The sequence below is a fragment of the Hippichthys cyanospilos genome, chromosome 13 (genome assembly GCF_059441005.1).
Source record: "Hippichthys cyanospilos isolate Australia breed blue-spotted pipefish chromosome 13, RoL_Hcya_1.0, whole genome shotgun sequence".
Taxonomy (NCBI): Eukaryota; Metazoa; Chordata; class Actinopteri; order Syngnathiformes; family Syngnathidae; genus Hippichthys; species Hippichthys cyanospilos.
In genome coordinates, this window is record NC_142381.1 from 11,689,143 (window position 1) to 11,713,879 (window position 24,737).

General features: G+C 38.8%; 1 protein-coding gene across 6 annotated transcripts in view; it reads left to right on the forward strand.

The window, feature by feature from the left end:
- Nucleotides 1-24,737, forward strand: part of atp8a1 (ATPase phospholipid transporting 8A1) — a 91,496-nt gene that overhangs the window by 35,512 nt on the left and 31,247 nt on the right. For 4 of the 6 annotated variants that reach the window (XR_015867564.1, XM_088430888.1, XM_088430886.1 and 1 more), the window contains 11 exons: nucleotides 1,841-1,885; nucleotides 5,588-5,660; nucleotides 7,690-7,795; nucleotides 9,295-9,377; nucleotides 9,915-9,964; nucleotides 11,512-11,581; nucleotides 11,786-11,870; nucleotides 12,668-12,807; nucleotides 14,795-14,933; nucleotides 18,319-18,383; nucleotides 23,945-24,117. Coding sequence is in view for 5 of the 6 variants with exons in the window: in XM_088430888.1 (XP_088287014.1) it covers nucleotides 1,841-1,885; nucleotides 5,588-5,660; nucleotides 7,690-7,795; nucleotides 9,295-9,377; nucleotides 9,915-9,964; nucleotides 11,512-11,581; nucleotides 11,786-11,870; nucleotides 12,668-12,807; nucleotides 14,795-14,933; nucleotides 18,319-18,383; nucleotides 23,945-24,117 (1,029 nt within the window). In the remaining variant the exon portion in view is untranslated. The remainder of the gene's footprint in view (nucleotides 1-1,840; nucleotides 1,886-5,587; nucleotides 5,661-7,689; nucleotides 7,796-9,294; nucleotides 9,378-9,914; nucleotides 9,965-11,511; nucleotides 11,582-11,785; nucleotides 11,871-12,667; nucleotides 12,808-14,794; nucleotides 14,934-18,318; nucleotides 18,384-23,944; nucleotides 24,118-24,737) is intronic. The other 2 variants (XM_088430887.1, XM_088430891.1) reach the window with 1 other exon arrangement.

Sequence of the window (24,737 nt, forward strand, 5' to 3'; positions counted from 1 at the left end):
TTAAGAGCCTGGTTGATGATGTGCAGAGAAAAGAGTAGAAAATGATTGGACTGTATCAAAGAATTTGGAGAAATAAGTTATTCCAACAAATATGATTGAACTAGATTTCTTCATTTCAGAACATACCAAGATAATAGATTACTCTTAGAATAATCAGTGAACTAAAGTGGAGGAGAAAGGAAGTAGAACTTGTATTTGACGAACATAAGCTAAAACCATCAGGATAAAACAGTTGATATTTATGTGGTTAGGACAGCTACCAAAAGTTGCTTTGTTCTTGTAGCCCACTTCGGCAAGCCTAACTCGAGACATTACCAGAATTTTTTCTGTGGGGTGGCCGGATGAATTTAGTCTACAGTCTCAGCCTAATCATCCCCCAATATATTGCTCTTAATTCTAATTTATGAATGCAAATCAGAAAAGACTACTTTTAATGAGGCAAAGCTTCAACAACATTTGTGGCTTGAGTGACAGATTTCTGTACATTCATTTTTTTTCCACTCAGCACACAAGCTTGCGTTGCCGTGTGACACTTGGCCGTCTATTCCCATCGCAGATGTCCTATTTCATTGCTCGCCTAAGGTGACGTCAAGTATCTTTAGCAGTGTTGTTTCGAAATAGCACTGCGTGTGTCTTCAACTGGAATAAACAAACTCCACTGTTTGAGTTTTGTGCATGAAGTGAAAAACGTGTGAAAATCTTTTTTCCAAGGAAAACGCGGGAACATTTTTAGCACAAGTGCGTGCAAAGTCGTGACTTGTAATTGGGTGACACACACACACACACAAAGCACTGACACAACTGCCTGCATGTGTTTCTCTCCACAAATGAAGGGCTGCTGTAATTAATAAAGTCGTCCCCGAGGGTGTAGACATTAATTAATTCCACTGGAATGGAGTCCAAATCTCAAGGAGAGATGTTGTTTAGTTGAGTGAAGTGTACACAATCATTCCAAGCTTGACTTGAATTAAAGTATTTTTATTATATTTTACATATTCACAATCACTGAGTTGCATCATGTGAAGGATTTTTTTCTGAATACTGCAGCTACCAAAATTCTGAAAATAATTTTTCTAATACTATTATTAAGGATGGGATGATATCATGAATGACGAGCTTTCGCAACATTAGAACACTACAAAATATCTTGATTCTGCACAGTACATGAGCTATTTCTTTTGTCTGTTTTTCCATCCTTTGTCTTTTTTTTGTTTTCTTAACTCTTCCTTTTTGGCCATGGATAAAGTAGGAGAACGCACAACAAGGCAAAACATCAACATAAACCTTACCATGCCATATAATATTTGGACACAAATGTAATGGTATGTAATGGTAAAATATTTGCGAACAGTATGTAAACTGCAAAAATAATTACGCTATACACTGCAGCGAAAGATCTGTATGCATTTTGTAAAAATATTGAGTGGGAAAGGATCTCTCCTGCAGCTAAAAGAAAAAGACTCCTCTTATGTTTATATTTACACACTCGATGAATTTTGTTGCTATGTTCTCAGTAACACAAACATGTTTTTCAATCATCTTATCTCGTTCCTGTGGCCTCAATCTTGTGAGACATCTCACTTTGTGAGATTCGTGTTTTGTCCCACCCCTAACTATGTATTTTAAATTGAGATAAAAAAAAGTACTTTATTTGTACTGTATTTATGCATTATAGTGCTTATGTGTCTATTGTCACTGAAATGTCCAACCTAACCCTTCCAGATTAGCTCTAATCTTTCCTAGCATCCTAAACCATCCCATAACAATAATTACTCATAGTAAGAAAACATTAACAATCAGCATTTATTTCCTTTTTTTCTTCCTACATTGGCTTCAACAGTCACGTGCCCGAGACTGAGGATGGTAGTTTTGCAGAGGATGACGGGTAAGATGTTTGGGCTGCTTTTTATGCCATTGTGGTGCTGCCTTGCTAGATTTGTGACTTTGAAAGCTACCCTCTGTTCAGTGACGTGTTTTTCAAAAGAAGCTGTTCTGTGTCACTGTTGTGTTGTGAAGACAAAGCTTTAAATGCTGTATCCCAAAATACAGTTTGACTATATGATTTCTGTAGATTGTGTTTGGATGGTATAGAGTTTTGGCCCACATGAAACCACACAGCTGTCTCTCAGACACACCCACACAAACACACACACGTGTGTATACAGGACCATCAGCAGTAGTGTTCATATGTTCAATTAACAGCATGCCTCAACAATTTTTGCATGGGTGATGGGGACCTGTTTGTTGATGCTTGGCGTTGGTTACTCTGATCGTTTGTCCCTTTGTTTCATTTTCTTCCCACGGAAACCAGTTTCAAGTCGTCAATCATGCATGAGGTGCTGCTTGTTGTGTACAGAATGGATCACTAACACAAACGACTGAAATGACTTCAGTTAACTGTCACAAGAGCTTTTAATCAAATATTTGACCATTTTATCCAATGAATCTTGCAGGTGTGTCTAAATAATAGCAGATGCTGGGCTTGGACTATTGTGTATGTTTTTTTTTGGGAGGTGGGGGGGATTTTTTTGCTCTTATAAAATAGGGATTTGCAGGAATTCTCAATAAATACAACTTCTTTTTTTTCCGGCTATGACAAGGTTATTGTTGCAATTATCTGCGTGGCCTCAAATTACACCGAACAAACAAGTCAAATAACTTTTAAAGAAAAATCAAGTCTCTGAGTCTGTTTGGTTGGCTTTTATGAGCTCTGTAGCGCCAACTAGAGGGCAACAATTTGAAAGCTTAAATGAATACATCAAAGATAACTATCGTAAGAACCAAAAACATACACACCTTCAAAATGAGCAGAAATAAGAGTGCAATAAGTGAATTTAAAAGTAGACATTTTAGTCCAATGAAAAGATGATTTGATCCTTGCTGCTTTGTCTTTTTTTTTTTTTTAAAAAAAACACAACAAAAAAAGACAATGCATAACTTAGACTATGAATGCCGATCCCATTGAAATAAACAAGTGAATTTATCAGTCAACTGATAATTTTCCATTTTCAATATTTGTTAATATTGAGAAATAACCAATGGAATTTCTCATCATATCAGGATTTTCTTTTTCTGCTACTACTTTTTAGGAACCGTAGTTCAACACGCTGATACTCTCAGTAATTCTTGACCATAGAAATGATTCATGTTTTTGAGGATATTGCCTTACAATTATTGCACTGCAGTCTGACTACCTTGGTATGATATGTTGTGATACCACCATGCCACAATTCAGCTACAATCCCATCCAGGCCTCCAGCATATTAGGCTTTAATATAGAAACAGCCCCCAGTAATTGATTGAGAGCCGTCAGCAGCCATGTTCCTGTCGTGACGGCAACCCTGCTGTGCTGGCAGCCAATCGATGAATGAGCAAGCTAGAACCTGAAAGGTTTCATCAGGACCGTCAACATGTTGAGTGATGCCCGAATGGCGCTCAGAGGCTCTCCTTTTCTTTTCCTGTGCTGCTAGCTCACTCAGTTCTTGTTGCTGCATTAGCACTGGATAATGTCACATGGTGATGAGTAAGCCACCTGCCATGTAGCATTGCCGTGTGTGGTCATACATGCATCATGTTGTCAGCAACATCTGCCTTCTTTTGTAGCGTCAGTGGTTGGAAACTATTCGTGTTGATTGCATTTTTCACAAACTCAGTATTTATAAAAGAGCAAAACGTAAAGCTAGTTTGGAAGAAGAGCTATTTTGGAATAAGCAAGCTATTGACACAGAGTTTGCCTTGACACAATGGAGGCAAAATGGAGTGTTTTTAATTTGCCAAAAAGCTTTGCTATGGCTCATTACATTAGCTGTCTTTGTTGCTATTGTCTGTTGTGCTGCAGTTGCAGCTGGGTGCTTTGCATTGATGTGGTAGGCTAAACTTGAGCTGCGTCACTGGTAAGCAAGCTCCTTTTTAAACAGAATGCAAATCACATAGCCTTTATAAAATATGCCGTCAGGGCGTTTTTACAGTTAAATATTTTATTCTTCCTTCTGCCCTCCCACCCACAAACAAACACAATAACAGCCAAATAGTGTCCACTTCAGAATGTGATTGACCGTCTTTCTCCAGCAACTTTCAGCACTTAGAAGCCTGGTGAAGAATAAATGTTTAATCAACATACAGAAAGCAGAAAGTTAGATTGATCTTAATCTGGTGTTCTGACATCTTTACACAGTTTAAACCAGGGGTCACCAACTTCGGTCCTCGAGGGCACCTATCCAGCATTTTTTCAGTGTAACCCTCCTCCACTGCACCTGATTCATAGGATGTGCTCATCAAGAAGCTCTGCAGGAGCACCAAAATGATCATGATAATTTGCATCAGGTGCAGTGGAGGAGGGTTAAACTGAAAAAATGCTGGATAGGTGCCCTCGAGGACCGGAGTTGGTGACCCCTGGTTTAAACATTCAAAATAATGTTTTTTTTGTTTGTTTTTTTGCGAACCGTTAGATGTGGACCCCGTACAACCAGAAGCATTTGCGTTTTCAGAGTCACTGATTTACAGTATTGGCTTTTTTTTCTGCGGAGTTTGTCCCCAAGTTATTAGTTGATAACTTCTCTTGTTTCAGCTTTTTTGGGGTGTTCTGAAACAACAAGATGCCACTAATGCTCATTTTGGAAAGTTGAATGGTATTGTGATGCAAGGTGATGTGATACATATAGACTGAAAAACCAAAATCTCTGTATGTCAGGGAAAAGATAAGCTAAGCAAATCCTCAATTTCCTTCACAGTTTAGCTCAGCAGCTCTTGGATATGGCTGCAAATGCTGAAACGCTGTCATCATTTCTTGATTGCCTCCTGCGGGTGTTTCAATAAATCTTCCCGACTAATCTCTAAATGATCGCGACCACATTGACTCCAGCTCATTTTGTGTTTTAATTTGCGTCATTGACGTCCCTGTGAGTTCTTAGCCTTTCCGTACAGGCGGGAGTGCCCATCGGTGCGGCCATGTAGGTTCAAGAAGACTTATGGCAGCCACTATATGGCAAGCACTGGTGGTAACATTTTTATCAAGCCTGCAGTGCCACGGACAAAAGCTGCTGTCGGCCTGATCTATAGGACGCCGTTTATCACGGAATGGTGGATCGATCGACACTGGACAGCCGGCGAGCTGCCGCTGGACGGGCCAACATTACAGCTGCAGAGATAATGAAAAACATAATTTCTTTTATCAACCTACACTTAGCTTTTAACTCTGATCATTAAAGATTTCATCTTTTTTTTCTCAAGAATTATTCCTTTTAGGAGTAAACATGAACAAAACTCATAGGGAGCTCTTGCTGTTTGTAATCTTTTAATTAGTTTGGCATGGCCTTGCTCCATTAACAGCATGTCTGATGCCATTTTGAAAAAATAACATCTAAAAATTAATCCCAACATCGTTGTAAGCATAAATGATTACAGTAATACAATTTTACCTCAGAATTGTTCGAGTGAAATAGTTAATAATATGTAACAAGAACAATTTTACCTCTCCACCCTCTCTCGTTTGTTAGGTTACAATTTACAATAATGCAGTGGATGTCATTTCCTCTGTTATCCTGGTGGATTCTTTTGTTGTCTGATGTGTGTTGTGTCCTCTTTCCAGGCACAGCACGCACTCGTCAGAGGAGTTGGGATTTATTGACCCAAGCTTGCTGGAAAATCTCCAAAGTAATCATGTGAGTAAAGTCGCCTGTCAAGTTTCGTCTCCTGCTCAGAACAAAAAATGATATGGGATCAAGCTGTGTATAGTATCATCTTGATCCCGAACCCTCGGGTTTCAAGGCAGCCTGAAGATTTATTTTCGTATCATGTCTTATGGTACCTGACACCTGCCATTTAAACTGAGGCAAATAAACAAGTTTTTTGCATTTTTTTGAACCCTTTACTTCCATCCATCCATCGCTCCCTCTTTCCGTCCCTGGCGTCAAAGCAGTCTCTTCTCTGGACTGTCAACTTTTACTTCACTATGCATGCCAAAAGAAAGCATCCATCACTGTTGCTGTGACAGTTGGCGACGACCCACAAGTCATTGGGGGTCAGGGGTTTGGGTCAGTTGCTGACTGCGGTATTCTCTCACCAACGAGACAGTCTCATCGGATCTTTGCGCTTGAACTTGTCAAGGCCCTCATTTGCATAATAACTCCTGAACGCTCACAGTTATAAGCCTAAGCTAAACCCAGCATTCAACTTTGGCCCTCATACATACATGCAACGCAGTGTCGTCCTTCGGAAGAGTCCTGTCAACCCAAACTAGATTAGCATACAAAGACAAAGGGGCTTTCATGGTCACCTGGACCGTAATAGAAACTGTGTACTTTCATTTTCAAGAGACCCTTTGATTCCCACAAACACACAATCCCCCACAGCCCAGCACCATTACCTTATTAATTTTCTCTTTTGTAACACAGCGGGGTTGCCATGGACGACCGAAAAAGCAGATTTAATATTCCTGACCATGTGTGTGTGCACACAATTTTGTTAGACAAGAAAAACACCCTTGGAAACATCAACTGAGTGCCTCATCTTACATCAATGCATGAGTGCTTTTAACGAAACAAACCTTTATAAACTGATGAAAATCTGTGGTGTAGCCATTTATGGTGGGCATACTAATCAACTGATTTACGGTTCCAAATTGTATCAACTCCGCTAAATTGAAAGATTTAACCCATGATACACTCTCAAATGCTCTTTTCTGTCAGAAGAAGAAGCAGCTATCCTCCATAAACACTTTTGCACAATTCCTCTTGGTCAGTGTAAATTGGGACAGTTCCTTTTGTATACGAACCCTTCCAAAAAATGCAACTAAACAACACACATGTGACTTTATGAAGTTCCTTAACTGCCTTACATGAAATACTTTTGTTGTTGTATTACTTAAAATAATCAATCGATCAAAACAAAATCTTGAACCAATAAAATGTAATCAAAACTTTTTTGTCTTTATGTGACCAAATGCATTTTAGATATAATATCTATGATAAAAACTTTGTAGTCGGCACGACGCCACACTAAATTGCAAATTATGTTTTAACTGACAAAAATTTTAAATGCTTACAATTATGTGCTTTGCGTAAACATCCATCGGACTAGGTCTTCTAGTTTCTAAGTAACCTTATAATTCTGCATGTAAATGAGTAAACATATTTCATTTCTGCTTACTAGCTTGAGAACCTGACCATTGGAGGTTTTAGTAATGATGTAATTATCTTTCAAGCACATTAGCTTTCGGTGCGGGGGTGTTTCAGAGTTGATGAAAGTCACAAATCTAAATTAGACAAGCATGCTGTTAAAACACCCATGAGACCTTTCGGTAAATCCTCATCTTCCCTCTCACATATGAAAAATCGATTTGCGGTGAACAATCTGTTGTTGCCTGAAAGGTTATAAGTGGCGATGTAAGACCACACTTTAGCTTTACAAGGTTCACAGGAACAATAATGACACTGGCAGCTTCTTTGTCTACAGCAAGGAAAGAGAACCTTTATCCTGCCAGGATCTATTTTTGTCTTTATCACATCCTCCTTCGGCCATGGGTTAATGTTTTTGGGGCTTTCTATACCTATTCTTTTGTAGTTTTATTTGTCTAAAACACAACATTGACACCTATTTTCCAACTTTTTTCTTTCATCTTTTTTGCATAGTTAAAGTATGTATTATGTTTATAATCCAAGGTCATAATAGCTCCCCCTCCACTTCCTGTAGCCTACAGCTGCTGTCATCTTGGAGTTCATGACCATGATGGCCATCTGCCACACCGCAGTCCCTGAGCGCAACGATGGAAAAATCACCTACCAAGCTGCATCCCCAGGTACATCACACCTTCCACGTGTCATTATATATAGAAATAGCCTGTTTTGTAAATGCATTATGAAAGTTGCAACCAATTAATTTAACAACAGTACTTCGAAATGCTACTTGCAACATGTAAATATCTCCCTTTTGACTTTCCAATCCATGTCTGTTTAGCATGTCCAAAGCATGAATGCTGAAGTATTTTTACCCTGTTTTAGTTTAATTTAATGGCCGTTAGCTTTTCTTTTCACTTATCTCAGTAAGGAATTAAAATTTAAAATAACACAAACATTTATAGTTTTTAAAGATTTTATGATGCTGATCGTTTTGTTTTTGTTTTGTTGCAAATTAACGCACTCACTCACTAGTATCAAATTATTTATGGGACCCTATATATGCAGACCTTTTTCCATACTTGTAAGTAGGGATGCATGGAATACAGAAAGAAAACAAAACAGCAAAAACAAAGTTTTAAAGGGGTCAATGCCACACCTTAACACACAGTATTATACTTTGTACATTGTGGAATATAAATTAAGCTGCAAAATCCATCTGTATTCATCCATAGCAGGTCATGTTCACTCTGACTGAAGATTGAAAATGACATCACAGTCGCCCAAGGCTCACATAATTACCAATCACAGCTCAGATTACCAAACTTCGAAAAAATGTCAGCTATGATCGGTAGTTACCTAGGCCCCGATTAAGTGTGATGTCATTTTCAGTTGCCAGTAATTGGCAAAGTGGCCACTCCCTGAGATGCATCAAAATGGATGGATTTTGCCGCTTAATTTATTTTCCACAATCAATATTTAGCAGAATACCATGTTAAGACATGTGGGTGTGTATAGAACGTATTATGATCAACATCCTCTTTAAAAAACAAACAAAAAAATTCTCTTATTAAATGTTTATAGCCTTTCCTTGTTGCAGTATTGCATTGAATCATGTCTGAGGCCCTTAAATAAATAAAATAAAAGGACACTCTTAATGGAATTGCTAAATGTCACCACCCCTTGAGGTATTGTTTGCTGTGCCAAATGTAAACACTGCATGGACTCTCATTCCCAAAATAAGAGGATGGAGTAAGATTTGCTGAAACCTGCATCAACTAGTCTCTTGTAGACTGTATTGTCAATATAAATTTCATCATTATTATTATTGTTACCACAGTTCAATTTACCCGTGATAAATAGCAATGATGATTGTCTTTCATTAACCAAAAAAAAAAAGAAAAAAAACCTGACGCGGTTACTCTATGTGCCTATTTTGTGCCTGATTGCGTACAGCATTGGTATTCTTGCGGAGGAGCTTTGGGGTTTGAAGCGATGTGGGGGATGAGCTTGTTAAGTGAACTGTAAAAAAACAAGCAGATAGCTTTTTCTCGCCCTGCAGCAACCTAGTGCAAGCCCAGTCACAAGATACCTGGTTCGCGAAGGCTGCCCTCGTTATGAAAACAGATCCGGCTTTGGCTTCTTGTGTGTAGTATTTATTTGCTTTGTCTTTATTTTCAAGATGAAGGCGCTCTGGTGAGAGCTGCACGCAACCTAGGTTTTGTGTTCTCTGGGAGAACGCCAGACAGCGTCATTGTGGAAATGGTACGTTTAATCCCCTGCAATACAAATACACACACTAGGGATGGCGCACACAATTTTCTTTTCACATGTGAGGTTGAATCAATATAATGTGTGTATGAACTGCAATGTCAAAATCAAGACAGTAGCATCTGACCGATCTTGAGGTAAAGACAGTGCTGCTTTGAGATATGACTGAATTGACTTAAGAGTTGTAGGAGATACTTGGTGTCTACTGCCCTTTTTTCTGCTTTAATATAGACCACATGTCTGCGATGAGAATAGTTTAAGCCGGTGCAACGTGTGCAGGTCGTCCGTCCTGTTGTTCCTCTAATTGGCTAACCTGATGATTGTACTCGAGGCAGAGAAAGGCCAGAACCATTTCCCTCCTTTCTCTGCTCCTGAGAACATTGTGTCTGAGATGCCGCTGTAAATCCTCCAGCTTCATCATAGCCATCTTTGCTCTCCACATCGGCTTAATCATTTGCTTTCACGCCTCGCGGTTGCTTCAATTAGAGATGTTAATTGAATCCAACCTTGTTGTCTCCATTCTGCTTATAGATGGGGAACGAGGAAAAATATGAGCTGCTTCATGTGCTGGAGTTTACAAGGTGCAGTATCAAATTTACCCAGCTGCCACAAATAAAGGTTAAGAGCAATATTGCAATGTAATTAACAGACTGTTTTACTGAAATAAATAATGGGTTAGTGTAAATATTCTGTCACCATGTTCTATATACAACATTGTTAAGAAGCAGGGTGGAGGTTTTCTCAGGGTGGCAAACTTAGCATTTAGCATCTCCCAATTAAGATCAAGAGTGCGGCCCGAAGTGACCTAATTTTGATTTTTTTTCCCTATCCAACCTGTAGCTGATCTTTTGATGGTAGTGTGATTGACACAGATCTGATTTTTTTTCAATCTTTTGACATGTGACTTCAGTCTGAACGGCCAGGTCGCATTCATCCGACTCACACGTAACAAACAGGTTACAAACGTCACAATTGATAAACATGGCAGAAAAAAAAACAGATGAGGCAAAGACAACTCAATGAAGGAAAGAGTGAGGTGCATTTGTCTCTCTGTCTCTTTTTCTCTCATTCTTGTTCGCTTGGAGCAGGCGAGAGAGACATTGTTGGCACTGCACAAAATGCCAAAGCAAAAAATCTCACCCTCCACCTCCTCAATATAATTTACTCCTTAAATTTAACAGATTAAAAATATCCTCGCTCCAGTATAGGTATTTCAACGCTAATGTTAAACATGCCACACCTGCTGCGTATGAAGTCATGGTATTCTCAATGCGCATGCGGGATAGTTTGGGCTGTTAAGCTGTTCACAATTCACACAGGTCACATTTATTTGGAAATCTGAACAACCTCATAAAAAAAAATCAAATTTCACAAAAATATGAGCATTGAGCATTAAATCCCAGTTTAAGCCCCTACTTAATGCTCAATCAAGATTTCAGTGTGAACCTAGCCTTTGTCATCCAATTGCCGAGTAAACATGACTCTTTGCAAATAGTTTATCTGTGGCGAGGGTTTCCATGGTTGGGAGAAGACGCACCTTAATACCTTATCATTCACTCCCACTGAAATAATTTTATATTTACCATTTTGTGATTAAAAATAAGGATGTTCACTGCTAATATTTGAATACCGTAGTGTTTTAAGTAATAAAAGACTATGTTTCCCGTGAGGATTAGCGCATAGCGTTGTGAAAGCCTGAGTTGGAATCGACTGCCATCTTTGTAATGAATGGGGAAAAGAGGTCATCTTGTATAGCAGTCACCTGTTTTTTTTTTCTAACCTCCTCAAAGTTGCTTAATGCCTGTAAAGGTGATGCTGACCACACACCATGACAAGTACCACTCAACTAGTTATTGTCGGAAGTTTCTAAAGTCCATTAGTTTTTCTTCAAATTTTATGTTTTCACTGTTGTCTCGTTTATTACGAAGGTTTTTCTCCTACTCTTTCTTATAAACTTCAATATTTTTGTGTTTTACAAACTGTAACAGTTTCTTGCAGTGACTTACTATAGTATTACAGACCTCCATTTTGTCTATTTTTAACTGCCACATGCTGTGCTCAAACTGTGTGCGATAATTTGTCGGCTGCAACACCTCAAGATGACACTTTCTCCCGCTCTCTTGCGCAGTGTCAGGAAGAGAATGTCAGTCATCATGCGCACGCCATCCGGAAAGATCCGCCTCTACTGCAAAGGAGCCGTGAGTTACTTGTCTGTCACCATGGCGACGCACGATACTTACCCGTCGCCATCATCATCCTCCTCATTATTAATCCGACATAGACAGGCGTACCCAAAACCGTTTTTGTAGTGGCCCTTCTCAGACAATCTTCTAGAAATGCCACAGGGACGCCCAGTTATTCACTTGTACAGCAACATATGTCTTTTATTGTGTTGTCTTCAGGACACGGTGATCTATGACAGACTGGCAGACAGCTCTCGTTACAAAGAGATCACATTGAAACATCTGGAGCAGTTTGCCACCGAGGGTGAGTGTCGCCTCCTCCCCTTGTCCTGGGTGGGTTGTAGTAGAAAAATAACTGTCTGGTGACTGCCGTTACAATGGTCAAATATTTGTAAACGTTTGCTTTAATGCGTTTCCTCAGTCACTGCATCCAATATGAACTGTTCTTTCGAAGGTGGTGTTCTGAACTTACACTGCCTCCTGCTGGCACTTACGTGGTATGACCTCAGAGTAGACTAAACATAGCCACCCAATGATCTTTACAGTTGTTGCAACTTAAAACCAGCCTTTGAATACCCCCTCCTTCCCCCATAAAAGCAGTTTAAAGCAGGATGCTCAAGTGCAAAGAAAAAATCTTACTTGTCAAAGTAGTTGATAAATTAAAAGGAAAGTCTTGTCTATAAAATAAAATGTTTGAAGTGTTACACTAAAAAAAGTGATGGATTAAGGGTCGGAAGATAGATAGATAGATAGATAGATAGATAGATAGATAGATAGATAGATAGATAGATAGATAGATAGATAGATAGATAGATAGATAGATAGATAGATAGATAGATAGATAGATAGATAGATAGATAGATAGATAGATAGATAGATAGATAGATAGATAGATAGATAGATAGATAGATGGATGGATGGATAGATGATAGATGGATAGATGGATAGATAGACAGAAAAATACCTTTGCTATAAATACACATTTTAAAATAAAAGACACAGTTAATTCACACTTACTACTGCATTCACACTTTTCAATCAATCAAAATAAAATAAAAAAAAAGTAAGAGACATCACCAATTTGCCCCTGTTGCCATCCAGGGCTACGCACGTTGTGCTTTGCCGTGGCAGACATCAGCGAATCATCCTATCAGCAGTGGCTGGAAGTGCACCACCGAGCCTGCACCTCCCTGCAGAACCGAGCCCTCAAGATGGAGGAGAGCTATGAACTCATTGAGAAGGTATGGTCAAATCAAACAATCACGCCTCTAATTCCAACACACATACTACATTTTCTTGCTCTTCTGGACCTGGGAGGTAGATGGTATGATCTTTTTAAGGGCCTGTGACATACGTGGTATTTTATTCAAAGGGTGCTATGCCTGGACAAATAATCCATCTTATTGATTAATTCAAATTTGTGTGGCTGCAAAGAGAAAGGTGTTGGTTTGCAAAATCAGCTATAGTTGGCATACTAAAAATGTGGTGGCTATATTTAGCATTTTTTCCAACCCCTTTGGAGACTATTTAAAAAAAAAAAATGTTACTTGAATGCCCTGTCAAAAAACAAACATAACCGAACAGAACCAAAAAATTTAAAAAAAAAACAATAAAATTTGTTACACACACTCTACAGCACTGCACAGGCACACTTGATAAAATAACTCACAAGTTTATATTTAAAAGCTCTCAGTTTCCACACCAGACTCCGCTAAACTGTAAAAGACTGACGAGACTGGCCAATGTAATCAAACACGGATAACGGAGCAAATTCCAAGTGTATGTTTGTGTGAGATCAAAAGCGGATAATTGGTTCTGTGAGAGGTGGGTCCAGTAGGAAGCACCAGTCAAACACTGCTGGCCGCAGTCGTTAATCACGCACTTGGCACTTTTTACCACCACATGCCAGTGCACACACTCGCACTGGAAGTCACACACACATATGCAGTCGAGCAATCCATCAAGAAATAAACAGAGACCTTTTCTAATGGGGGAAATGCAATGTGCACTGCTAAGTGGGCAAGTTAAAGACTTTATGTACGCGACACTTTGGGTTGTGGTATAAATTGTCACATCAAGCCACATGGGGGCGTTCTAGAGTCACAATCTAACGTTTTGCTCGCATGCCAACTCTTTTATGATGAAAATCAATGATGAACTTTATACTGCAATAATCAGCCAAATTCAAAGTGGATACATTTTAACATTTTAATCTGAGTAAGATGAACTCTTTAAGTTTGGGATCTGAGATCCCACTATAAAGTATATTTGCAAAGGCAGAATTTATACAGCTCTAGTATTGAATTTCATTAAATTGTCCATCCAGCCGTCCATTATCCGAATATTGTGACTACATTAGCTGACACTGATACACAAATGTATCCCTCATGTGTTTTATGGCTGTAGAAAGCAGCATTTGCCCTGACTGGTTTGCTGGCTTTTGTGTTCCCACCCTGGCTGGGAGGCTGTAATCCTGATCCAAGTGATGTCTTTTTCTCGCCAAAACCATCAAAGAAGACATTTAACATCAGTGGGACAGAAAAAAAAATAGCCCAAAGCCATTACAAGTACTGATCAGAATAGATCTATTCTTGTCCCTCTTAAGAGAAGCTTTTCTGGTCTGGTTGGATTTTTGCTCTCTCGGTCCGCTTTATGTCTGTCTGCGTAGAAAGCAATAGCAGCTGCATTATACCTGATGGAAATGGGAAATAACATGCTCTTGTAACGTGTTCTTGCTTGTAATATTAGGCATTTTTTACAAACAAAAAAATGACCAAAAAATTCAGATTTTACGGTACAATTCCCATTTTTATAAAGTTAGATTTTTAGTGGAAAAAATATTATTATAGGACAGTTACTTGAAGAGTAAAATTGCATTTCTAAACAGAGAGCAATGTTTTCTGATACTGATATTTTTAAAACATTACAGGTTTTCTTATTCAATTTTATTCACTTGTATTACATTCTATTATGTATGTAGTATTGTAATTCATTCCTGAAATTACGACTCTATCATAAAATTCAGACTTTTTCTGAAATTTACTTTTTTTTATTAGAATATTACAACTCTTAATACAATTATAACATTCTACCTTACATATTACTCATTGGATTTTAATGAAACCAATTTGAAAAGTTACTGTAACCAACAAAACTACATTTTTTATTTTTTTTGTGATGTTACAACTCTGGTCTCTTATATTAACGCTGCCCGTTTCTCTGTGGTAGAACTTGCAGTTGTTGGGGGCCACCGCCATCGAGGACAAGCTGCAGGATAAAGTACCCGAGACCATAGAGACACTGATGAAGGCTGACATCAAGATCTGGATCCTTACGGGAGATAAACAGGAAACAGCCATCAACATTGGTAAGGAAGCTCTGAAGACTGTTTAGAGAGTATTAAAAATGAGAAGAAGTCACTTGGGATATTTTCTTTTTTGATGACAAAACCTTAAGCGTAATGCCTATCTGTGATAAATTATTTTTTTTATTTCTTGAAACAGTGGGCATCCCTCAAGACTTTAAGCTTTTGTAGGTCTGACTACATTACGACACAGATGTTAAACCTGATACGTTTACCACAACCTCTTCAAGGTTCTCCGGGCAGAGGTAGAAACTAGAAGGCACGTACGTTCTCTGTGGCACACAACTCGGAGCAAGCATCTGTTGCAGAACATTAGATGATGTATGAGCCCCACTCACTGACATGATGTAAATAACATGCACATGTACACAAGCGGGCACTTTGTACATGCCTGCTTCCCCTCGGGGTGCTGTGGCCTCACAGAATGCATTAGAAGTGCAAATGAGTGACTTGTGCAGAACATTTAGTACTGCAGTCCCACTCCCCAATTCTTGCATAGACGACACGTGAACAAAGATGGCATGAAAATCGATAGCTTTTGTCTGCTTGGAGTCAACCTACCACTGCGGGCGCTTTTCAATCAGCTCTTTGTGCCCTGCGTGCCCAGATGTGAGCACATGATCACTAGGCCCACTATTACAGGTCGGCCTTTTTGGACTGCAGTTGCACTGTAAATCCCCTCTCAATATTGACTTTAATTTTACAATTTTTCCAACCTGAAAGAAAATCTCTCGTACTTGAGCTCATGGCACATGAGGGACGTTTTTTTTTTTTTTTTTCTTGAGGTGGAGCAAACCACCCAGATGCCACTCTTGGCAGAGGCTAGCATAAATCACCCAGAAGCCAGCTGTGTTGACTCAGCTTAACGGCAAAAGAACACAGCAGGTCAGTTTGATCTGACTTGTGTTGTAGATTCTGCCATTATTAGCGTGTGTCGTTCATTTTGCACCGTTACCTTTGGATGTACAATACTCTGAAAGCAGAGTGGCTGGCATGCAGTGCTATTTGCTCTGGGATTTGCTTCCCTATACTGTTTGCTTCGCTGTTGGGCCGAAGTGCGTCACTAGCCAGGTCAGAGCCAGGACGCAGTGGAACCAAAGTGCTTGATCCCCACTTTCAAGGAGAAGTCAACAACAACAAAAAAGTGTTTTTCCCATTAACACTCATTAACATTATATTTTTTTTCTGGTTCGTTTGGTCATTAAAATGTCAATATATTATTCTAAAATAGTGGTTCTCAACCTTTTTTTCAGTGATTAACCCCCTGTGAAATATATTTCCAGCCAAGTCCCTCTTAACCAGTGCAAAGCAGTGTTAGAACATGCAATCAATGTCTGATTCATTAAACTTTAGAGCCTTTCAAACTTATAATATAATAACATTTAATAATTATAAATTAGTATTCATCCACAGAAAAATATTCAACATAAAGCGTCCTGTTTTGGGTTACAGTAATAGAGAACTCTTCACAAAAATAAATCATTAACTTAAGTATCAATATTTGTCTTCCAAAAAATCATCAACATAAAGTGTCAGACCTGTTCTCAAAAAGAAATATATATAAATAAATATTTGTACACAGAAAAATATTCAACTTAAAAGTATCCTCTTTTGGGATCATAGTAAATATGTGTTCACAAAAATAGATCATTAACTTGACAGGTAACGAGACGTGGCATGCGAGTTGGGTGGAACCATTGTAGTATGGGGAGAATCTGGCCTTTTACAAAAATGAACTTTAATAACCTAAAGAACATAAAATTTGTTTTATGAACTTATATTTCCCTGAAACAATCAATTAATTCAATAATTATCTCATTTAATACCACACCTCATTTAATTGTTTTTCTACAACATATTTTCTGTAGCTTTTTTAATAACTAAATTGATTTAAAAAATGATAGTGTTATTCTATACGTTTTATTGTCTTTCCAATTAAGATGGTTCCTCACAAAATCTTTCTTCATTTCTTGTTTACTGACACATTCAGGCATGAAACTAAGTAGTCCTTCATTCTTTGCTGATTCTTTTCATGTCGTGAAATTGATCCCTTTATTGCAAGTCAGTACAGCATTACTACTGATGATCTCAATTTTAGCTCAATATACTGTAGCAGGATTTAGTGGTCATTTGTGGCTGTGCATTTACAGGCACATCGGTCTCTACCATAACAGACTTGTCAAAATCTGCATATTGATCGGACCATTCCAGCTCCCTTCAGTGCCTAGTCAAATGTGATCTCTTAATTGTTGCAAAGGCGGAGGCGGCCGTGACATGCCATGTCGTTATTGCGCATTCCTCAAGTCCCGTGGGAGCGCTGTTTAGTTCTGCCTGAGAAGATGACAGGCCAAGGAATGCGACATTTTCTATCCGGCCGCTGTCAAATCAGCTGAAGGTAAACACGTTAATCGGAAGCGGTGGACAAGAGCAGAGCGAGAGCAGAGACAAGCCTTTGGGATGGAGGAGACATTTGCCACACGTTTTTCAAACTTTGAACATTTGCACTTAGAAAAATAATCTACCAGTTGCCAGCCCTTCAATGGTGTTTAGTTTTGAGGGGAAACCTTAGCATGAATTTATGGTGTGTTTGATGCATAACCTAACCCCAGACTCACTAAGTGAAAATACCACCTACACACACATGCAAAGAAAAAAAACTTTGCAGTAAACCCTCTTGAAAAAATTTCCAGAAGTGACCAAAGTTGTTCTCTATGTACACCATTTTAACGGGCGCTTTCCTATTTAACAGGACAAGGTTTGGGTAATTCATGGTCGTCTTATTTTAATCTGTGCCACTTTGTGGTTATCATTGTAGTAAATGTATGTAAATACATATTACAAGCGGAAGTGCGTTTGTGTCTATTTGTACAATTGATAAATCCATCCTGCTCAGTGTGACAATCGTCTAAGACTTTATACTTTTTTCAGTGGGTGACAACCAAATGTTGCTAGATCCTTGTCTTTTGAACAGCTTTAGGGTTAAATTATTTGTGTTAAATCATTCGTCCACCTAACTGGAGTCTCCCTGCCGGCAGCTCGGAATGTTCCCCAGAGAGTCATGTTAGGTAACCCAGAGTTGTGAGTCCTTATTAAAACAGGAAGCTGACAAACGCTTGTAAAGCAAAGTCATTAGTCATGTCCCAAGTCATCGGCTCCAAGCGGCTACATTTGAACTAGGGTCTTTAAAAATGTGGTGAGCTTGTATACTGCAAATGTGACGTTTTCTCCCTTGTAACATTTTGTGCTTCTTTTTGGCAAGATTGCTGAGCGCGTGAATCAAATTTGAAATTTAGTTTAAAACCCTGTGGCAATGGCTAAATGTTTTTTTATGTACAGTAATTAGATTTCTTTTAATGTGCTAACAATTTTCATTCTTTTACTTCAATAGGACATTCCTGTAAACTTCTGACTAAGAACATGGGCATGCTCGTGATAAATGAAGACACGCTTGATGTAAGTACTACACATTGTTGTACCACCCCAAATAGATTAGAAATACAATGTTATTAAATTATGTAACCGACCAAGAAAACATCCAATCTTTTGATCCATGATATAGAGCACAATAATGTGGTCCCATGAAAATCCATTTGACGAGAGTGGCAATGAAATCCATAGAGAAATGCCACAAAGATTGAGAGAATGTTCTTTGGGAAAACAAGATTAAGCTGGAACTTTATGGCAAGTGACATAAGCATTTTGACTGACTCAAAAGAAGAAACGTACAACAGTTTAAACCACAAATGTCTGTCTTTGTTCATACATACAGTATATGTCAGCTATGTATGGTGCCAAGATTATCATTATTTCAGGATATTTATCATATTTTATGGACTATACGTTGCTTTGAAGTATAAGTTCATCAAGTCAAAGAATGTATCATGAAGATGAATCAAGTACAAAACGCAATACCAAGTAGAGCACAAACTCCGTTCAGAAACTTAGAGGCTGTTCAAATGTGGACTTTTGAGGGGCCTAATGCATGAAATGGTTAATCTTAGAAATGGACTAAGTATTAACACAAACGGACTCTGGATCTGCACTACTTGCAAAATACACACATGCAAACACGCAGGCTACAATAAATTAAAATATAGCATAACTAAAATCGCATTTTGTCCAAAGCAAGGACTACATTTATTTTATACCGCCGCCTTGCCAAAGTGACATACATGTAAAGCCAGTGGTGGTCATTGAATTTTGCCCATGTTCAGAAATCCATTTACATCAACTATTCAGAGTCACTTAGCAAAGTTTGTTCTTTGAGAGGCTCTCATTCTTCAATATGGGAATCCTGCCGAAAAATACAAACAAATAACGGTCTTTTGAGCAAAAAATGACACAATGTTGGTTGCAACATGAAATGGCCACTACTGGCTTCCGTTTTTTTTTTTTCTACTTCCCATTTTGCGGTTGACAAACACATAAGTAAAACACATAAGTAAAAGGTAAAGTAAAAATATGGGAGAAACATGCATAATGAAAAAAAAACGATGTCACTCCTCAGTATCTGTCACAGGACAGGCCAAACTATGGAAAAAAAAAAGAAAATGCATCTTAAAGTCCCAAAAATACAGTACACTTTTTTTGTGACGCATTTTTTTTCCTGGTGGTGTCTCGAGATCTTTTCACATTTCCAATATGTGTCTTGACTCAACAAATGTTGAGCAACACCGCCTTAGAGTATGTTTAATGAATTAGTAATAAATACAGTAACTCCTTTGTTGCTGGATGGTCTTCTGTCTTCGGCAAGCCTGCGTTTAAAAATAAAGACTTGAGGTTTGAGAATGTGCCCACAGGGAACTCACCATCCCATCGACAGCAGGCCCACATTCTAAATCTCTTTTTAACGCGTGTAAGGCACCCCGCAGAGAAGTCTGTTAACCCCCGGCAGGAGAGCCTTGTCTGTCGTTTGTGAGACAGCACAGCGCAAATCTCCACACTGGAAAAGGGCCACAGACCAAGATTTAACGTAGCTTGGTTCAGTGTGTTAAGGGGGAAAAACATAGCAAGAAGAGGGGTGTAAAGGAAGGCGGCGGGTGTTGAGCGGCGATGACAGACTGCCATCATCCTGTCCACCATTCGTTAAGCGTGATAAATTGAGTTGAAGTAAAAAAAAATTGGGGCCGGTGCATTCATAAAGCGCGCGGATCGGCGCTTTGAAATGTCAACTCCCATTCGGTTGTGGTTGAGCAGATGCTTACATAAGGAACTTTGTTAACAACGCAAAAAAAGCATAAAGCGTCCGCGCCGCATCGCACCGCACACATGGGACGGCTGCTCGTTCACGGCAGCCATGTGCTGCACAAGAGAGTAATTGGAGCATGTCTTCCCTACTCGCTGGTTTACACATGCTTGTCAACATTTTAGACATCCCCTGTGCTGCATCAGCTCGCATGGTCTGAAATTCCTCAAGTGAAACCTGCTCTCCGATGTAGGATTAGCTCACTTTCAATGCACATGCTCAATCACCTAAGATGACTTGTTCCCACAAGACAATTGCACGAAATCAGACAAAAGTTACTCTATTTCCATCCCTTGTTTTGTGTGTGAATGTAATCCTTCACTCATTAACATCTCTCACAAAACAAATAGATAATTAGAAATTAGAAACCCTACCCAGCATTCAAATTTCAAAGAACTTGGTTATAAAGAATATTCTTTTGCAGCCTTTATTACAAAATATAAAGAATGTTTTGAATTTGCAATACGTCCTAACTCTTATAGAATATTTTGGTAAGTATTATAAAGATATAAATGCTGTTTAGAAGACTATGAACTTCTTGTGAAAACTTTATTGAGATTAGGCACTGTATATTTCTCTATATACATTTTATAAAAAAGTCAGCAACCTGACACAATGATTGTGATTTAAAAAAGAGGCCTCAACAAAAAAGCTTCACTTACTGGAAAAAAAAAACCCAAATGCTTCCAAGACGTGGAGATATATAAACTGTACTATATTTGAAAACACTTAGTGTTTACAAAATCCCCCCAAAATATTGTCAAGAAAAACAAAATGTCTTTATCAACTTGACTTTTTGAGACTACTCCAATGCTTTCTTTTATCAATGTGAGTAATTATTAAGTTTGTACCTTTTATAATTCAGGCTGGGACAATTCAATACAGAATAATCACTGAAAAAAAAAATAATTCAATGGTACTACTTAGTACAGGGCATCATTTCTGCTCAAATTGTCCTCTTTGGGAAAGTGACAGTGCTGCAATGTTGAGAATCAACATTCACTGTCCCTGCCTGCCTACATGTCTATTTTAACAGGATTAACCCCATTGTGGCGTGGCTCCCCCGTCTTAGGCAGTTGATGACTTTACATCTCTGCAAACATCCCGATTCCACATCATGAGTGTCTTGTATCAACAATAGAGCTCAGTCTTTACGGGAGGCTCTGAATGACCATTCCCAAAACCAAACACTAGCGATTCACATAGGCTAAATGGCTCATTATAGCCATAACAAAAGGTCTTTAGAAGGAGACATGTAGAATTAGCGTTGGAACTCCACAGCGTAATTTAATGGGGGGGGAAATGTCTGCTTTGCTTGAGTGTCCATCACTGTGTGCGATGACTGGATTCTACCCAAAAATGGAGGTCGGGTTTTAGAAAAATAACAATGTCGACAAAGTTTTGTTCCCCTTGCAAAATACGGTTTGACAAATGACACGTCTGATTTTGGGCTGTTTTACACAGAAGGTCCACATGTGTGCAGCTGCTCTGTGATTGTGTCCTCTTTCGCTCTTTTCTCCTGTGTTAATCCATCATCTCTCTCTTGCTGTGTATCTGCTCAAACGCAAAGCCCCGTTGTCCAAATATTTCCTTTTAGCTGAGGTTTCAGAGTTTTGTTATGCCAAGCCATTGCTGTGCTCTCCCCCCTGGTCCTGCATGGTCGCTTTGACATATTGTCACGGGCCGGACCCTCTCACCCACCCACCAGGTTTTTTTTTTTGTTTAAATGTCTTTCATCTTTGCATGAGGACATACAGTAGTTTCCCCCCCACTTGTTTGTAAACTTGTAAGTCAAGGTGACAACGCATTTCCTTGTACTGTTTTCATACCCTCACAGGTAGGAAAGGAGAGCCTGAGTTGCTGTTGTCATTTTCAGCAGTTTATTGAATGCCGAAAGAACAATAGAACATAAACACACTCTCACACAGAAACTGCTATAGGTCACTGCTTGCACCAGGACACTCATGTGGAGACTTTTTGACATACCAGTGCCCCCCCGCCACCACAATATATACATTCTAAAAACAGATAAGTCAAAAATAATCTAATTATCGGTCAAAAAAAGGACCAACCTAATATTTGCATTAATTTGACCCGGGTTTTCTTTTTAACACAACTGTTTATACAGTATGGTGTACAGTAGATTATTACTTGCGTTTTTTTTGTTTGCTTTTTTTTAAAATAAAATACGTCTAAAGCATATTGGTCGACACTCAATTTGAAAAGTCTTTGCACGAGACTTCAGCAAATCTCGTGTGACCTTAGTTTAGTTAGCATTAAAAGAATAAATGACAAGCCAAAACAAGTTATTCATTGTTTGACATCTAATTTGGAATGACGCTAAAGTTGCACAATTTGAAATTTTAGACATTCTCTTAAAGACATACCTTTCAATCACAGAGGGTTTAGCTACCATCATGCATGACATCATGTCCAGTTGAACCTTTACAAATCCTGAGGGACCTCGTTTAAGCAACATCAAAGTCAAATCCTCCTGAAGTTGTACAATCAGGAATGTGACCCTCATTTTGGGGAAAAAAATGGCTAGAAAAATGCTCTACCTAGTGGCATGGTGGCGAGCTGCCTGTGAATTGTAAAAAAGCGAAACGTGAGTTTTCTTGTACTCTTTTTAAGGTGTTATATTTTAAACATATTATCATCACTTATTTAATACAAATTTGAATATTTTGGTTTATTTTTGCATTCTGTTGTCACGCTGTGTATTTTTCACCGTCAGCTGGGTGTTGTGATGAAATTAAACACCAGCACACTGCAATCTACAACTGCGCCATCATTTTCCTACATTTTTCAAATGAGCCCGTGACAACGACCTTTTGCTAAATTTCCTAAGCGTTTCGCCATCTGGGAGGAAGATGGTGGAAGGCTGAGATGATCTCATGGGTCCTGCTTCCAGTCCATATGCTTCCAGCCGGGACAGTAAATCCTTTAGTTAGTCCCCCATTCACCATCGCTCGTCATCATCACTCTTTCTACTTGGCATTCAGTCGGTGTGGCGATACTGCCTTAAAAATGGCATCACTCATTAATTAACAAGTCTTCAAAGTCTCCTGATGGCATGGTGACGAATTATACTTGAATAATAATACTGCAGGGGAGGTCTTTTGTGTTGATTTACTAAATATTTGCGGGATTGTAAATTACAGCATAGGTTAGCACAGTTGGAGTCCGACCGGTTTCTCTCATCCATCATCTAATTTTCCCTGCTTTTCATCCCTTTGGATTGCAAGTTAAAGAAAACATTAGAATAAGCAGAAACAATATTTTACCCTCTTCCCCCAAAATTGTATCTTTGGATAAACTTAGAAATGTGGCTAGGACTAAAAAGAGATTGTAATCATTCAAATTATTTTGTTTGATCTTAGCTTTTTATCAATCTCATAATTTTATACATTGTATTTATACATGTGTTTCTTTTCTCCATTTACTTGTGGCAATTTGCTAGGTAAACCTGAAACCCCTTTTATCTGTAGAAGTTGTAATGTAGCCAGGATTAAGAATGGCACGCTTATAATAATATTACAGTACTTTGGCATCTGTTAACAATTGTTATTACTGGTTGGTGCTGCTATTAACATCTGTCTTCAAAAGAGACACATTTCATACCAACGTGATTTACTGGGTGAAACGCATTAAACAAACAATTAAAAGAGGATGATTGAGAATCAGGCAAGCTAGAAATAATACAGATTGTGGCCATTTCACTGCCATAATCATCAAGTCCAACCAATGTGTTCCTCCCTTCTGGCAGAGAACGAGGGAGACCCTCAGCCATCACTGCGGAATGCTTGGAGATGCCATCTACAAGGAAAATGACTTTGCTCTCATCATCGATGGGAAGACTCTCAAATATGCGCTCACCTTTGGGGTGCGACAGTACTTCCTGGACCTCGCCCTGTCCTGCAAGGCCGTCATCTGCTGCAGGTAGAATAAGGTGTTGTCACCTAATTTTACGACACAGGTTTAAAGGGTTTTCACTGTCACAGGAAAATTTACAACGTCAACTAGCAACCTTATGGTGCTGCATTGTTGACCTTGCCGAGTCACATAAATGACAGGAAGTACTTTAGCTGTCAAGCAACATGTAGTTCTTACATGGTACTGCATATGGCCTGAAGCGAAGCCATGTTTTCTTTGCTTAATCAAACTTTTACATGGACATTTCATGTGATGTTTAGGATTTTTCTTCACCCCTTTTGCATTAATGAGGTCTTGTTCACACAATATTGCACTTGACAATCATTTATTACGGCACCTCCAATCGCCCATATGCAAAAACCGTCGCACAAACACAGCTGTGTGAATTGGAGGTAATAACCCTTATTTCTTGCGTTACAAACACTGGCTACTGGTGTGTGGTACCTAATAGAGCAACTTAGAACGATAGTCTCACTACATCTTGTACTGATGATGAAATAGTCCAGTTGAACCCTTCCACGGTGCTGGTTGACCTCACGTTGTGAAACTATTCTTCCCATGGGAAATAATCAATTGAAATAATCGGTTCCAGGTCCAACTGCGGACATCATACACACATATGTCTT